General features: G+C 41.2%; 1 protein-coding gene across 1 annotated transcript in view; it reads left to right on the forward strand.

Annotated features, from left to right (window-relative positions):
• Nucleotides 1-12,285, forward strand: part of itga1 (integrin, alpha 1) — a 49,634-nt gene extending 37,349 nt beyond the window's left edge. Inside the window, exons 18-30 of the mRNA XM_076284637.1 lie at nt 1,217-1,327; nt 3,527-3,603; nt 3,950-4,076; nt 4,355-4,447; nt 4,675-4,751; nt 4,866-4,955; nt 5,650-5,758; nt 6,303-6,416; nt 8,264-8,368; nt 8,506-8,610; nt 9,066-9,161; nt 9,298-9,411; nt 9,618-12,285. Coding sequence (XP_076140752.1) covers nt 1,217-1,327; nt 3,527-3,603; nt 3,950-4,076; nt 4,355-4,447; nt 4,675-4,751; nt 4,866-4,955; nt 5,650-5,758; nt 6,303-6,416; nt 8,264-8,368; nt 8,506-8,610; nt 9,066-9,161; nt 9,298-9,411; nt 9,618-9,677 — 1,278 coding nt within the window. The 3' untranslated portion in view covers nt 9,678-12,285. The remainder of the gene's footprint in view (nt 1-1,216; nt 1,328-3,526; nt 3,604-3,949; nt 4,077-4,354; nt 4,448-4,674; nt 4,752-4,865; nt 4,956-5,649; nt 5,759-6,302; nt 6,417-8,263; nt 8,369-8,505; nt 8,611-9,065; nt 9,162-9,297; nt 9,412-9,617) is intronic.
• Nucleotides 12,286-13,100: the final 815 nt, after the last annotated feature.

A 13,100-nucleotide genomic window follows, 5' to 3' on the forward strand; every position in this document is an offset into this window, starting at 1 on the left:
TCATGAGTAACAGTTCATGACTCTTAAGGCGTACTCACTCTGGGCACGGTTCACTTGTACCGTACCGGATTACGGTTCTCATCTGTTCTTGGTCTGCACTCTCACTGCATACTATCAACCTGTACCCAGGCACGGTTGAGCTGTTGTGCCCAACCGTACCGTGCCCGAGCCCACCTCATCAAGCGTACAGGGGCACGGATAAGCGTACCGTGCCCGGGTACAGTACTGAGAGATCACACTGGTGAACCGAACCGGACTTTGGGGGTCAAACATACTCGGGTACGGTAGGGATGGCATAGTGTGAGTATGCCCTTACAGAGCAAAGTTCTGACCCAAAAGTAAGAATAGTGAAAAAATTCATAGTTGGGTGAGAAGATCTAGATGACGCCACTGATGCAAATATCATCCGTGTCCCCTCAGTGTTGAATAAAACCCCTCTGTAAAACTGTGTCACTCACAGTTCTTCCTCCACTGCAAATCCTTTTTTTTCTTCTTCATATAACTTGCACAAACACTTTTCTAGTTAAAATTCCAAGCCCAAATCCTTGTCATTTCACAACGTCTGTGTTAGTTCCCGAGAACGGGAAATCCCATACTTTTATCACACACATGTGGAGACTAGTTGCTCAACTCTCCCCACTTTCGGTATTAACTAACCTTGGCATTTTGTCGCAAATTCCTGAAAATTAACAGTAATTGTCCGAATGACACAGTGGAAACCCACTGAAATCTGACTTTGTGATGCAACAACACACATGACGTGTAAGATATCATCCCACCCTAAGCATGGAATCAATGTCACTCTTTAATCCACCATTAAAGCCTTTCCAGGCTCCTCAGAGCATAACTTAGTTATGCCGTTAAATGTCAGAGCTGAATACTGGTGGCTGTATGGTGATTAATGAGTCACGTTCTGTGCCACCAAGTTACCCCCAGTATACAGTACACGCATTGAACTTTGTAGCTTGTCCAACACACACACACACACACACACACACACACAAACTGAGAAGAAAGTACTTAGTGACCTTCACGTCAGAATAAAAAATTGAGATCGAGAAGTGTCTTTAGAAACGATGCTGATGAAAGATGAATTATTGAAGAATTATATAGAGTATTGAAAGAATATTGATATTATGATATTAATATCAGTAAAATCTTAGCCCACATTAGTAGAATTAATTAACAAATCAAACATCTTCCAACTCTTCTACAGGAAAAACTGGACTTCCGAGATCCCATCATGGTTTCACTGGACTTTGGCTTAGCTGACCCAGACAACGGCCCGGTCATGGACGGAAACTTGCCCACATCCATCAACAAGTCGGTAAGAAGACCTGACCTGCAGCCCTTGTCTAATCAGCAATGTGTTAGTGTTTACACAGAATATGTGCGATGTCTTGCAACATGGAGGCTTTTGTAGTATTCTGTGACTACTGAGTGAGTATGAACTGGGAGTGGAGATACGTTGTGTGCACTGTATTACTTTTTGAATGACATACACAGGCAGTCCCATCGCACAGCTTATCTTGGCCAGAGTGTAAAAATGCTGATGAGTCTAGTAGTGTGTGTGTGTGTGTGTGTGTGTGTGTGTGTGTGTGTGTCAGAGAGTTTACAAACCCACTGCGCTTCTTCAATATTAGGTCAGCAGATGTTCACAAATCTTTTCCTCCCACATGTGCAAACATCAGCACAGAAGGATGTAATCACAGTTATGGAGGTCTATAGTGGGCCTCGAAAGGAGTCAAATGGACTGTTTGCCTTCAATTCGCAGGAGCTAAGAGAAATCCACGTTTAAGCCAGGTTGCAAATGATGTTAAATGTGTTCCACATTAACGTACACTGGTGTAGCAGCGATGGATTTCCCTTCACAGACCTCCGAGTCTTGATCTTGGCACAGCGAGTTATGCTCAATCTGTGAAGCTACCATTAAGACACGGCCAATAGATGGTGTGTGTTGTGCTTATTGTTTTAATGCCCAGACGTCACTTTTACGTCATCAACGTATTGCTTCTCACAAATGTACTTTTTTGAATTTATTGTGTTTGCAAACCTGTTGACTTGGTGGAGAACTGCACCAAACTACTTACAGTCAGAGCACCTACGAGATCAAGGACAGTCGCAGCTCAGTGAATAACAAGTTCACGTCACCTTCTGGTCTTGGATGGTGAGCTAAGCTTTGAAGTCCAACTGCTCAGGCCACCCAGTAGGTTGAACTGAGGATTCCCTCATTTAGTGTCATTGGGTTTACAGTGAAGCATTAATCTGTATGAATGAGTCACGACCTCTTTTTTCACGCCACATTAAGAGGCTTCTTACAAGATGAAACGCTCCCAGATCTGTCTGGTCAGCAGCCCGGACACACAGTCTAGACAGCACAGCAGACCACTCAGCTGCACCACACTGAGGAAGAAGTGACTAAGAGACTGGTTCGTAGCAACGGTCTGTGTGTGTGTTTTGTGTGTATGTGTGTGTGTTCGTGTGTGTGATTGCGTACGTGTGTGTGTTCGTGCATGTGTGATTGCGTGTGTTTGTGTGTGTGATTGCATATGTCTGTGTGTGTGTTTGTGTGTGTGTGTGTGTGTGTGTGTGTGTGTGTGTGTGTGTGTGTGTGTGTGTGTGTGTGTGTGTGTGTGTGTGTGTGTGTGTGTGTGAAGAAGCAGTAATCAGCAATTTCAGACCGGGTTTTACGGCAGCACCATGAAGCTGGGTGTCTGTTATCAGAGTCTGGAGCTCCTCAAACTGTCAGAAGACCAAGTGTAAGAACAGTAGGGTCATTCTCTGTGATACAGCACACATGTCTCTCTCTCACACACACACACACACACACACACAAATGCGTGCACTCGCTCTCTCTCTCACACACACACACATACACACACAAATGCGTGCACTCACTTGCTCTCTCACACACACACACACACACATCCATATCCGTACACATGAAATTAAATGATGTCTGATTTGTACAGACGAGCAGATGTCCTCTGTACACAGAAATGCACATACAAACACACACAGGCTCACGTAAACACACACACACACACACACACACACACACACACACACACACACACACACACACACACACACACACACACACACACACACACACACACACACACCACTTGGATTTATCTCATGGAAGCATGGGTTTCCTGAGGCTTTTACGAACGACTGTCTGACCACTAGCCAGTCTCCCTGCTGGACTCACCCTGTTGATGTTGTCCCGTCTCCAGTGAGACCAGGGAGTTCTCAGACTAACGCCTCTGGGCTTAGAAATTTGTGAGAGTCATTTAGTGGACAGTTCAAGTTCAACAAACAGCACCATGTAGAGAAGGGAGAGAGAGAGACAGAGAAATGTTTGGGTCCCCCAACAGATCAGTGTCTCTCTTTCATATTCTTCTCATTCTCTTGTCATCGTTCATAGTTGCTGCTTCATCTGATATTTCCAGCCGTAACAGTTCGCAGGGATAAAGCCTGAATTGTATGATGACATGTTTAATCTACTCCGTCTGTCTTTCAGATACCCCTTGTTGACTGTGGAAACAAAGATGTCTGCATTGCAGACCTGCATCTCAAAGCTACACCTAGCATTAACAGGTATTCAAGCAGTCAAGGAGACAAGGAGTCCTTGTGAACTCATCACCACTAGCATGGCTTGATTAAATAGTGTTTGTGGAGTCTCTATTTTTGTCAGCCACTAAGATATATTTAAATGATGGCATTTGAGTCTTAATCACTGGTCTGCCATGATGATTAGGTCTTTTCCAGTATGAGCACGGCATGGAAACTTTCACCAAACCAGAGCTGACAGCCTTCTCTAGTTTTAAGCATGGACAAGCTGTCTCAGGGGGACACTGCACCCCCTTGTGTATAAAATGTGAAATTGTTAGCATATTTTTTTGAAAGTAAGACAGATGTTTTCCTACTTATATAATTCACTCAGAATGCTCATCAAGGCCAACCAGGAGAAATTCAATGTCACTGTGTGGGTGAAGAACACCAAGGACAATGCCTACAACACTAAAGTGAGCTTGATCTACTCAGAAAACATCAACTATGTCAAAGTGGAGGTGAGTTCATCTCTGACTGAATTTTACACAGTAAGAAGAGAGAGAGGGACATTGCATTATGTAGAGAAAATAGCCTAATAAAGACATAGATAGTAAATAAAACTTTACTTGAAAATGTTGTTTAACTTTTTTTTACTAAACTGTGACTGCTGCATACAAGTAGCTTGCTCTATCAGTTGATTCACTTTTTTCATACTGAAGGAGTAGTGTCCTTTTGTGAACATGCTCACATATTTATTTGTATTTCATTGATTTTCCTCTTTTTTGTCTACCATAAGTCTATCAGTGGCAACAGGGACATAGTGTGTGAACCCCATAACAACACCGTGGTTTGCGCTGTGGGCTATCCGTTCCTCAAGGCAAACAAAGAGGTAAGGACCCCACAACTGGACTGATACATTAACCATATACAGTAACAAAAACAATGTATGTTACTTTGTAATCATAACTCCATATATTCAGACTATATTTGCTGTCCACTGGAAATTACTTTAATGTTGACTTACTGAATTTGGCTTTGTGACTAGAAATAAACGTTTTCTAAGTAATATAAATGCTCTATCCTGTCCTCATTTTTTTTTTTTTTTTTCAAAATCAGGAGGAGTTTCGCATCCATTTCGAGGTGAATCCTGCTCATGTTCGGAAGGACATTTCCATCGATGTGGCAGCCTCAACGTAAGACACCGCTCCACCTCCAGCACACCTCAATCAGTCCTCGCTCCTAAACTTGTCTAAACAACATCCTTCAGCAGTACAAATTATTCTGAAGCTTATATACTCTTTCTTTAGTGACAGTGATGAGGATAAATCAACTCTGAATGACAACCAGGTGAAAATCATCATCCCTGTGATCTATGAGGCCGGCATCAAGTTCACTGCGTGAGTGAGATCTGCACATTACATCATTAAGTAGAGAGTGGCTCGGTTGGCCCTGTCCTCCACTTTGTGGGCACAATTAGAGGAGAAGCAGTCAGCTATTGGGGAATAAGATCTTAAATAATGAAGAAGAAGGTCAAAGGTCAATTTCATAGTTTGTCGGACTTAATCACTTTTGATGGTTTTTGCAACCTTTGAACTGGGCTACTGTTAAGCTGAATTTTATACTGTGTCTCTTGATCTCTTCCCTATACTTAAAGGTGCTCTAAGCGATGTCACACGTTTTTTAGGCTAAAACATTTTTTGTCAAATGCAGCAAACATCTTACTATCCGCTAGCTGCCTGTCCCCTGAACACACTGTAAAAAAACATGGTTTCTAGACAGCCCAGGCTCCACACACGGAGACAAAAAACAGGGACATTTAGTAACAGGAGGCCTGTATAGTCATATGGTCCAAGCCTGCCCCCTGTTGTAAAAGCTTAGTACTGTAATGTAGACACGAGATACCCCAGTAATAACAATGTACCGGCAGAGACGGTGTATATTAAGGATCTTTGGTACCAGTATTCTACTTTTGAAAGCATACTTTTTTGCAACTGGAATTTAATTTAGCTGACATTGTGTTTCTAATTTCTACCTGTGATCAAATTTTATTATTTGAAAAAAAAGATTTCTTGTATTCTTCCTTACTTCCAGAACTAAGTTTATGAAAGAAGAACACATTGTCATTAAGGAGGGAGAAACGTACCCCAGCATAATTAACCATACCAGTGTGATAGGTGACGAGATGAAAGTCAGCTTTACGGTAAGCAGCCAATAAAAAGCACAAGAATAAAACCTGATTTTCCACAGTATAAACATAGTTCGCTGTCTACCATCAATAACTGGGTTGTCATGCTCAATGAGAGACATTATTAGGCTGAGTGTTATGTCAGGTATTGTTGAATATGTTGCTGAAAGGTAGTATTTTAGATGAATGTACCGTATGTGTAATATAGTATTGGTGAAATTGTTGTGATACTTTGTTTATTGTCTATAGTAAGCAACTTTTTGATCTTTCGGTCTTCTTTATGACCTTCACATGAAGAAGACCGAAAAATCAAAACGTTCAGTCAGCATGACAAAATAAAACACAAAACAGGAAAATATTCGAGAAGTGTGCAGACTTTTAAAGTATTTATTATAGTAAACTATACAAATAAATGTATACAAATGAATATAGAGCAGTTGACGTAAGCGTATACTCCAATAATGGACTGAGCAGGAGTGTGGATTCCTTGTAGGTCGTCTGAACTCCCTTTTTCTCACACAAGCATTGTTCCCCGCCTTCCCCTGTTGAAACCCCACAGGTTGAAAAGGAGGCGAATGTGAAGACCCCCGACCTCAGGCTCACAGTGATGTATCCAGAGACATCGCCCTATGACAACAGACTCTTCTACCTCACAAGTGTCACCATGTCTAAGGTTCTGCTCGTACACTCTCCCTGCACTCTCAGCAAATCTTTCAGCCAGTTGTAGATGCAGTCTGTTACTTGACTTTAATCCAATACACTTGTGCCAAATGTAACACATGCCTCTTTATGGTGTTATATCCCAGTCTAGGGCTCGTGGAACATAGCAACGTTTTTGAATAGGGAAACACAGGCAGACAACGGAACGTAACATTAACCTGTATTTATTTGTACAAAAATAGATTCATAGAAAAAGAAGTATGAAAATCAGACTAAGGAGCAACAACAAAAAGCAAGGAAAGGCCTTGAAAGTAGGCCTCAGTAGCCAGGTGCTCACTCCCGGTCTCTCACCCCAGTGAGTGGAAAAAGCGAAGGTGGTTGCATGGGCAAGGCCCAAAGCTGGCCCTATAGCAGCAGCAGCGGCAGCAAAAAGAGCTATCCGAAGCAAGCGCAAGAGATCTCTCGAATGACGTCAGCCAGCCAAATTTAAAAGGGGTTGGCTGCTGTGACGTCGAATTGGATCACAAAACCAATCAGCTGCACCAACCTGCCTGTACGACACACAACAAAAAGAACACAAGAATACACAAAATAACTCAAAGAATACACAGAAAGACCACTAGAGTCATAACAATAGTTCTCTAGGTGTCTTGTGTGTGCTCTCGACAAACATTCTGGTGTTGCTACACAGTCCTGGCTCTGTGATAAAACACAGTTGGGCAAATGCTCAGGCTGGGCAATAAACAATATTTCAGCCAATCAATACTCCAGAAGTTACAGTCGTTACTACAGAATCATAGAGGACGAAGGGTGTAATTTTATTGGCTACAGTTTAGATATCAGCAACTGTTCTTGGTTTGGAAACATAATCACAGACCCCCCTTTTTAATGTGGATAACATAACAAAGGGAATCCATCATACAAATAGAAATATGAATAGTGGCTGGATGAGGGAATCAAGAAAAGATGGATCTTACAAAGGCACACATTGTTTTTTTTTATTACAAGGCTGGTTTAATCAGCTTTTATTCAGTTGATTAATAGTCACTCAGATTGCTGAATGATGGAAGGGATGTCTTCTTCTTCAGCTTTATTTATTCAGGGAGGGTCAGTTGAGAGCAAGCTCTCTTTTCCAATGACACCCTGATTGCATACACAATATGAAACAACAATATACACCAACATTTTTACATGTTTTTTTTAAATATTACAAGGAAACCAAAGTTTCCAGTTGTAAGTCATTCCATTTTTTGGCGGCATAAAATTCAAAAGCTGTTTTTCCTAATTCCGTTCTAACATGAGGAACAGTCAAGGTCAGGACATTTTGTGAACGAGTGTGCAAATTGCAAGATCTAACAGAAACCAAAAATAATGAGGTAAAATACCAAGTAAAACTTCATAAATAAAAATCATGCAATGTTACTCTCTTCTTGCAGGTAATGAAGGCCATCCAACCTTTTCATATAAAACACAGTGATGAGTTCTAAACCCATCACCAGTGATAAAACGAAGTGCAGAATGATAAATTGCATTAAGGGGATACAGTGCAGAAGAGGAAGTATGCATGTAGATAACATCACCATAATCCATAACAGATAAAAACGTGGACTGAACAAGCTCGGAGATGTGATACTTAAAAGACAACATATTATCCATCCAAATGCCCAAATATTTATAATTTAAAACTCAGATAGTTCTTGTAATTTGTTCAAGAACTATCATCAAAAAAGGCGTTTTAATAGTAACCGCTCTGATGTGATGGAAGACAAAGAAAAAAAATAATTTTATACCTACACAAAATATACACTTCAGAATTTGTTAGGCTTGATGGGGTGATTAAATGTTCTTTTTTACCCACAGGATGTGACATGCCATTTAGGAGCCCTTGTAAACCCCTTGAAAATCAGCCCCCAAAATCCTCACAAACCAAACCCCAAAAAAGAAACCTTGAGCCACTTCCTAGTGGTAAGTTATCCCATCCTGTTTCAGGGGTATTAAATGGGGGTCTTGAACCAGATTATAATGATATAAATACTTACATGCATATGGGAGATTGCACTGCTCTTCTACACAGTTCATGGTGTGTCTTATCTCCGTTTCAGAGCTGTGAACATCTTAAATGCGCATCCTTCAGCTGCTTTTTGCCCTCAGCTGACATGAATCAGGTGAACATCAGTCTAAGAGTGTGGAAGCCTACATTTGTGAGGGTGAGTAACTCTTGACCATATTTACCACCACTTCCGGTGTCCGGCAGCCAGTCATTATTATTTATGGTACAGTATGTCTTGAGGACAACCATGATGGAATGAATGTGGTTTAACGTGAATGGGAAGGATCATCATGTGGACCAATCCAATGTTATGGGAATGAAGAGTTGTGGAGACTCAAACATTAAAAAGTAAACATGATTGGTCCCTTTGTGAAAGGTGAGAAGCCAACTGTGTTCCCATTGGCCCTTAAAGTGTGACTCCGGCAAAAATTGATGCATGGGGTCAATTTTCGTCGGAGTTACTGTGTAAAAGAGATTTTCCAGGCTGTGAAGGCCTATCAATATCACAAAGTGTCCCGCTGCCCCAGAATAACTGTTAAAACACTGACACTGTTGGTACTGGACACATTTTGACAGCTTTCTCATGCAGAACATGGGTTTCTCATTTTGCAGGCGGAATATTCCACCATGTCCATGATGGTCAACGCCACGTTGAAGAACCAGAACACGGAACTCTTTGTTTTGAACGAAAACAGCATCACCAGAGAAGTGAGTGCTCACTTGTACTTTCCCTACTTGTTACTGTTAGCCATAGACATCTTAAATGACCAGTGCTGTTAGCCCATCAGAGGCAGCTGGTAATCTGTGCTTAAGGAGTATGTCTGACACCTTCTCTCAACGGCAGGTCAGAGTGCAGATATCTAAAGAGGCGCTGGGTGGAATTCCTCTGTGGATCATCATCCTCAGCATCCTCATTGGACTTCTCCTACTCGCCCTGGTTATCTTTGCGTTATGGAAGGTAGGATGCCCTGTCTTTTATGATTCTCTGTGATAATGCTTATTCTTAACACGTTTGTATTTTCAGTGATAAAATCCATAACACCCAATGTCCAATGAGCACCTCAAATCACAAATAACTTGTGCAAAAAGCTATGCGTTTCAAATGCACCATAGCAAATGCAACTCCAATACTGTAGTGACGCTCCTTCTCCTATTCCCCCACAGGCTGGATTCTTCAAGCGAAAATCCATGGAGGAGATGAAGGAGGAGATGAGGGACGACTGAGGTGCTTCAGGCTGCACGTGTACAGGAGATTCTTCCGCCCTTCCAGCCTCCACGTTGTGCCAAGTATCTGCTCTCCTCTGGAGGAGACCTCCTGTGGTCATCATACACTGTCTGAACAGTCAATCCCTCATCAGAGTCTCACCTTCGGAGAGTAACATTCAGTCATGCTATGGACAATTTTGTGTCCAATGACTTACAGTAAGAGGGACAGTGCCTTTTAAGGGACCAGCACCAATTGGCACCTGTTGGAACCCTGAATCTAACTGAGATGTCACCTGTAGGTCCCACTGTATGTTTGTATATACGTCAACGTTCCTGTCACTGTTGGATACATTCTCGATCAGATTGTAATTTGTGGAGTACAGTCAAGCATGTTTGGCCACACAGCTGCAGGGAAGAGGCACAAAGCAGGCTTTCCGGACCTTTCACAAGCTGTTCACAAGCTGTTCACCAAGCAAGTCTGATGGTGCTTGTTCTTGACCACGTGAAAGCGACACTCATCTGCGATGCAATGTCACACGAGCACACCTTACCAGCCTACCAGCTAAAGTTTATCAGGCCCCTGGACTCTGGATCTCTACGGCAGAGGACCATCATCCATCTAATGGCATCAGAGAGCACCTCACAGCACTGATCTTTCCGTATGACTCGCCCACGCCTACATCCCTCATGGCCAGACAACCTCCTCTGGGGTCCTGATCCAGGCTGAAGGCCCACGGCGTTCCTAGTTTTATTTGTCCATTTTTTTCCTAACTTGAAAACACTGTTTGTTGGTTCTGTGTCAAATACTGAACATAGTTTTTCTCATTTTTTGTAGCTGAGTCTGACTTTTTGTGTGTCTGTTTTTTTAAGTCATATTAATCCGTTCTTTTTTTTGGGTCACATTCCTTCTGAGCTTTGAAGCTAATGTTTCGGAAATGACACTGATCTGTTTCACATGCATCATATTCTCATCTGACTTTGAAAATTGATTGTACTGTAATTGTAAGTAGTTGTAAAAGTTAAAGTGTACATATTATGTGGGTGTTCGTACAAAGTGCATAATTTAAGAAGTTGATTCTTAATAACTGAAAGACAGAATTGGTAATGACCCATAACTTGCTACTCAGGTGATGTAGTTAGTGATGACCATGTGTCATGTAATCATGAATTGAGAACTAGGTCTGCAAAATATGTAAATACTGAATTCATTACTTCATGTGTACTGACATATTGACACAGTAAGCCCATGCTCATTTCCATTTGAGATTTATTATTTTTGGTGAAATTGATGAATATATTTATTCTTCAATTCTTATGCCTTTAATTTTTTTTTGTTTTATCTACTCCCCCATTAATTATCCGTCTCAATTTTTCTTAAAGATGAGAAACATTGCTCAGACAACCAAATGACAGCCAAGTCTGCTCTTCTACGTGCTTTTAGTTTGCAGACAATTTAATCCAAAGTTCCGGTTCAGTTCAGGTATATTAGTTCAGGTATATTAGAGTATATGTTCGGATTCCTCCAGACTTCAACATATGACCTTGGTGTTCAGCTATAGCAATATACTCTCTTTTACAACATTAGGTATTTTTCATGATGGCATGTATTGTTTTGCAGTACTTGTTTGACAATCACAACTGTAAAAGTTTATCAACAAACAGAGCCAGACCAATGACTGCACACAATATTTACAGTCATTTGCCCAGACATTGCAGAACAATGCCACTCAGCCACAGTTATTATTCCTGTTTTGTCAACACATTTTGAGTATTCTGCACAGATCCTTATTCGCCACTCATTTGTATTGTATGTAATTTCACATCCATCAGCATTCACTTTTCACTGGTTTCTGCACATTATGAAGTCTTTATTTAATGTCTGCATGTAAACAATGACCTCGGGCCTCATTTGGAAATGAGTTCCTAAACGTAATAACTCACAGCTTTATTGTAACTTCAAAAGATTGTAGCCATTTGTTCACAGTTGGAATCTAGCCCAGCCTTAACAGTCATTAAATAGGCCTAGTCTGTTCAGCCTAACAATAAGCACTTTGTCCCAAATGTCTCATCAGTTGTCTGGTGCTACTGCCCCTCCATTTATCCTGTCAACTACAGACAGCCACAGAAACCATTGCTGGTCTCTCTATGAATCCATAGCAAAGCATTCGCTAATGTGTTTGAAATGGAATTTTCCAATCCATGCCAATCCCTATCCTAAATTTTAAAAGGAATGCTATGCATACCCCATTTGGCTCAAAAGACTCTGGTATTTTGTATTATGTTCTCACATTGTATGTTTTCTACGTTTGATTATGTCTGAGCCAAAAAGAAACATGAACAATATTAAATAATAGTGATAGGATTTTCCACATGAAGTGATATTCTAATGTGGAGAGAGAAACATCTTCCTAACAGACTTCAGACCTACGCTCAGAGAGAGAAAGGAAGGTGGTGAGGGGTTGATAGATGTACCGGTCTTGGGCACTGCTGTGAAATTTCTATGTAATGCACTGGTTCAGCATACTGTATGTGTTTACTCCTCAGCACGGACCTAAGTAAAGAAAATGTCATTGCACATGCTTTCAAGAGAGTTATGCCAGAGAAATAAAAAATATTTTTTTTTGTACTTGACAGTGAAATGTTTTCTGATTGCATGCAAATGATTATGTGTATATAGGTTTCGGAGATTGAGTGTGTGTGTGTGTGTGTGTCTGTCTGTCTTTGATTCATACTCATCAGACTTTTGGTGTAGAAACGTGATGGAAGGGTCGAACGCTTTGTCTTTTGGGCCGCTCAGACTCAGGCTGTGGTCTGCTTCCTGCAGACAGGTCGTTCATGCGTGCAGGATTAGCCACTGCACCCATTAATCCTTTCAGCTCCGGTGTAGGCTAGTCCACTCACTGCCACCTTAACCCCATTTCCGACATTCATTCAAAATTCCTTGCCTCAGAACAGGGAACTGTTGTATAGTGTGTTTTTGTCAGCTAATGTAATAAGGATAATGGTATCAGGAAACAGGTGTACAACTTATGGAGCCTCAGATTGGTGTTATTTTTTCATGGCAAAACATGATGGACCATACTGTCTTGCTAATCAAATGTTGTTCAAAATTATTACTGTTGCTTGTTTCCTTGTGTAGCTTAGTCTATATATAATGTTTTATGCTTTCCACCAAGTAATGGCATTTTACTTCTAGGGCCAGTGGCTGCACAAGTCTCTCATACTGTATGTACCTCCCAGTAGGTGGCAGTGTACACAAACTGGATCTGCTTTAATTTACAGTAGCCTACTGCTTTCTAGCTCGCATATACATAGTCCTGATAGAGGAACAATAAGGGTAGTCCAAAAAAAAGACTTTCTGAAGTGCAGCTTTTTTTGGAAGCATGACAAGGAACCATATATGGACAACTTCTGGCCTACAAGTGAATAGACTTACAATTT

The sequence above is a fragment of the Alosa pseudoharengus genome, unplaced genomic scaffold, assembly GCF_046254945.1.
Source record: "Alosa pseudoharengus isolate Yale_2024_CS ecotype anadromous, Long Island Sound unplaced genomic scaffold, YU_APseudo_1.1 YU_APseudo_1.1_scf_14, whole genome shotgun sequence".
Classification (NCBI taxonomy): domain Eukaryota; kingdom Metazoa; phylum Chordata; class Actinopteri; order Clupeiformes; family Clupeidae; genus Alosa; species Alosa pseudoharengus.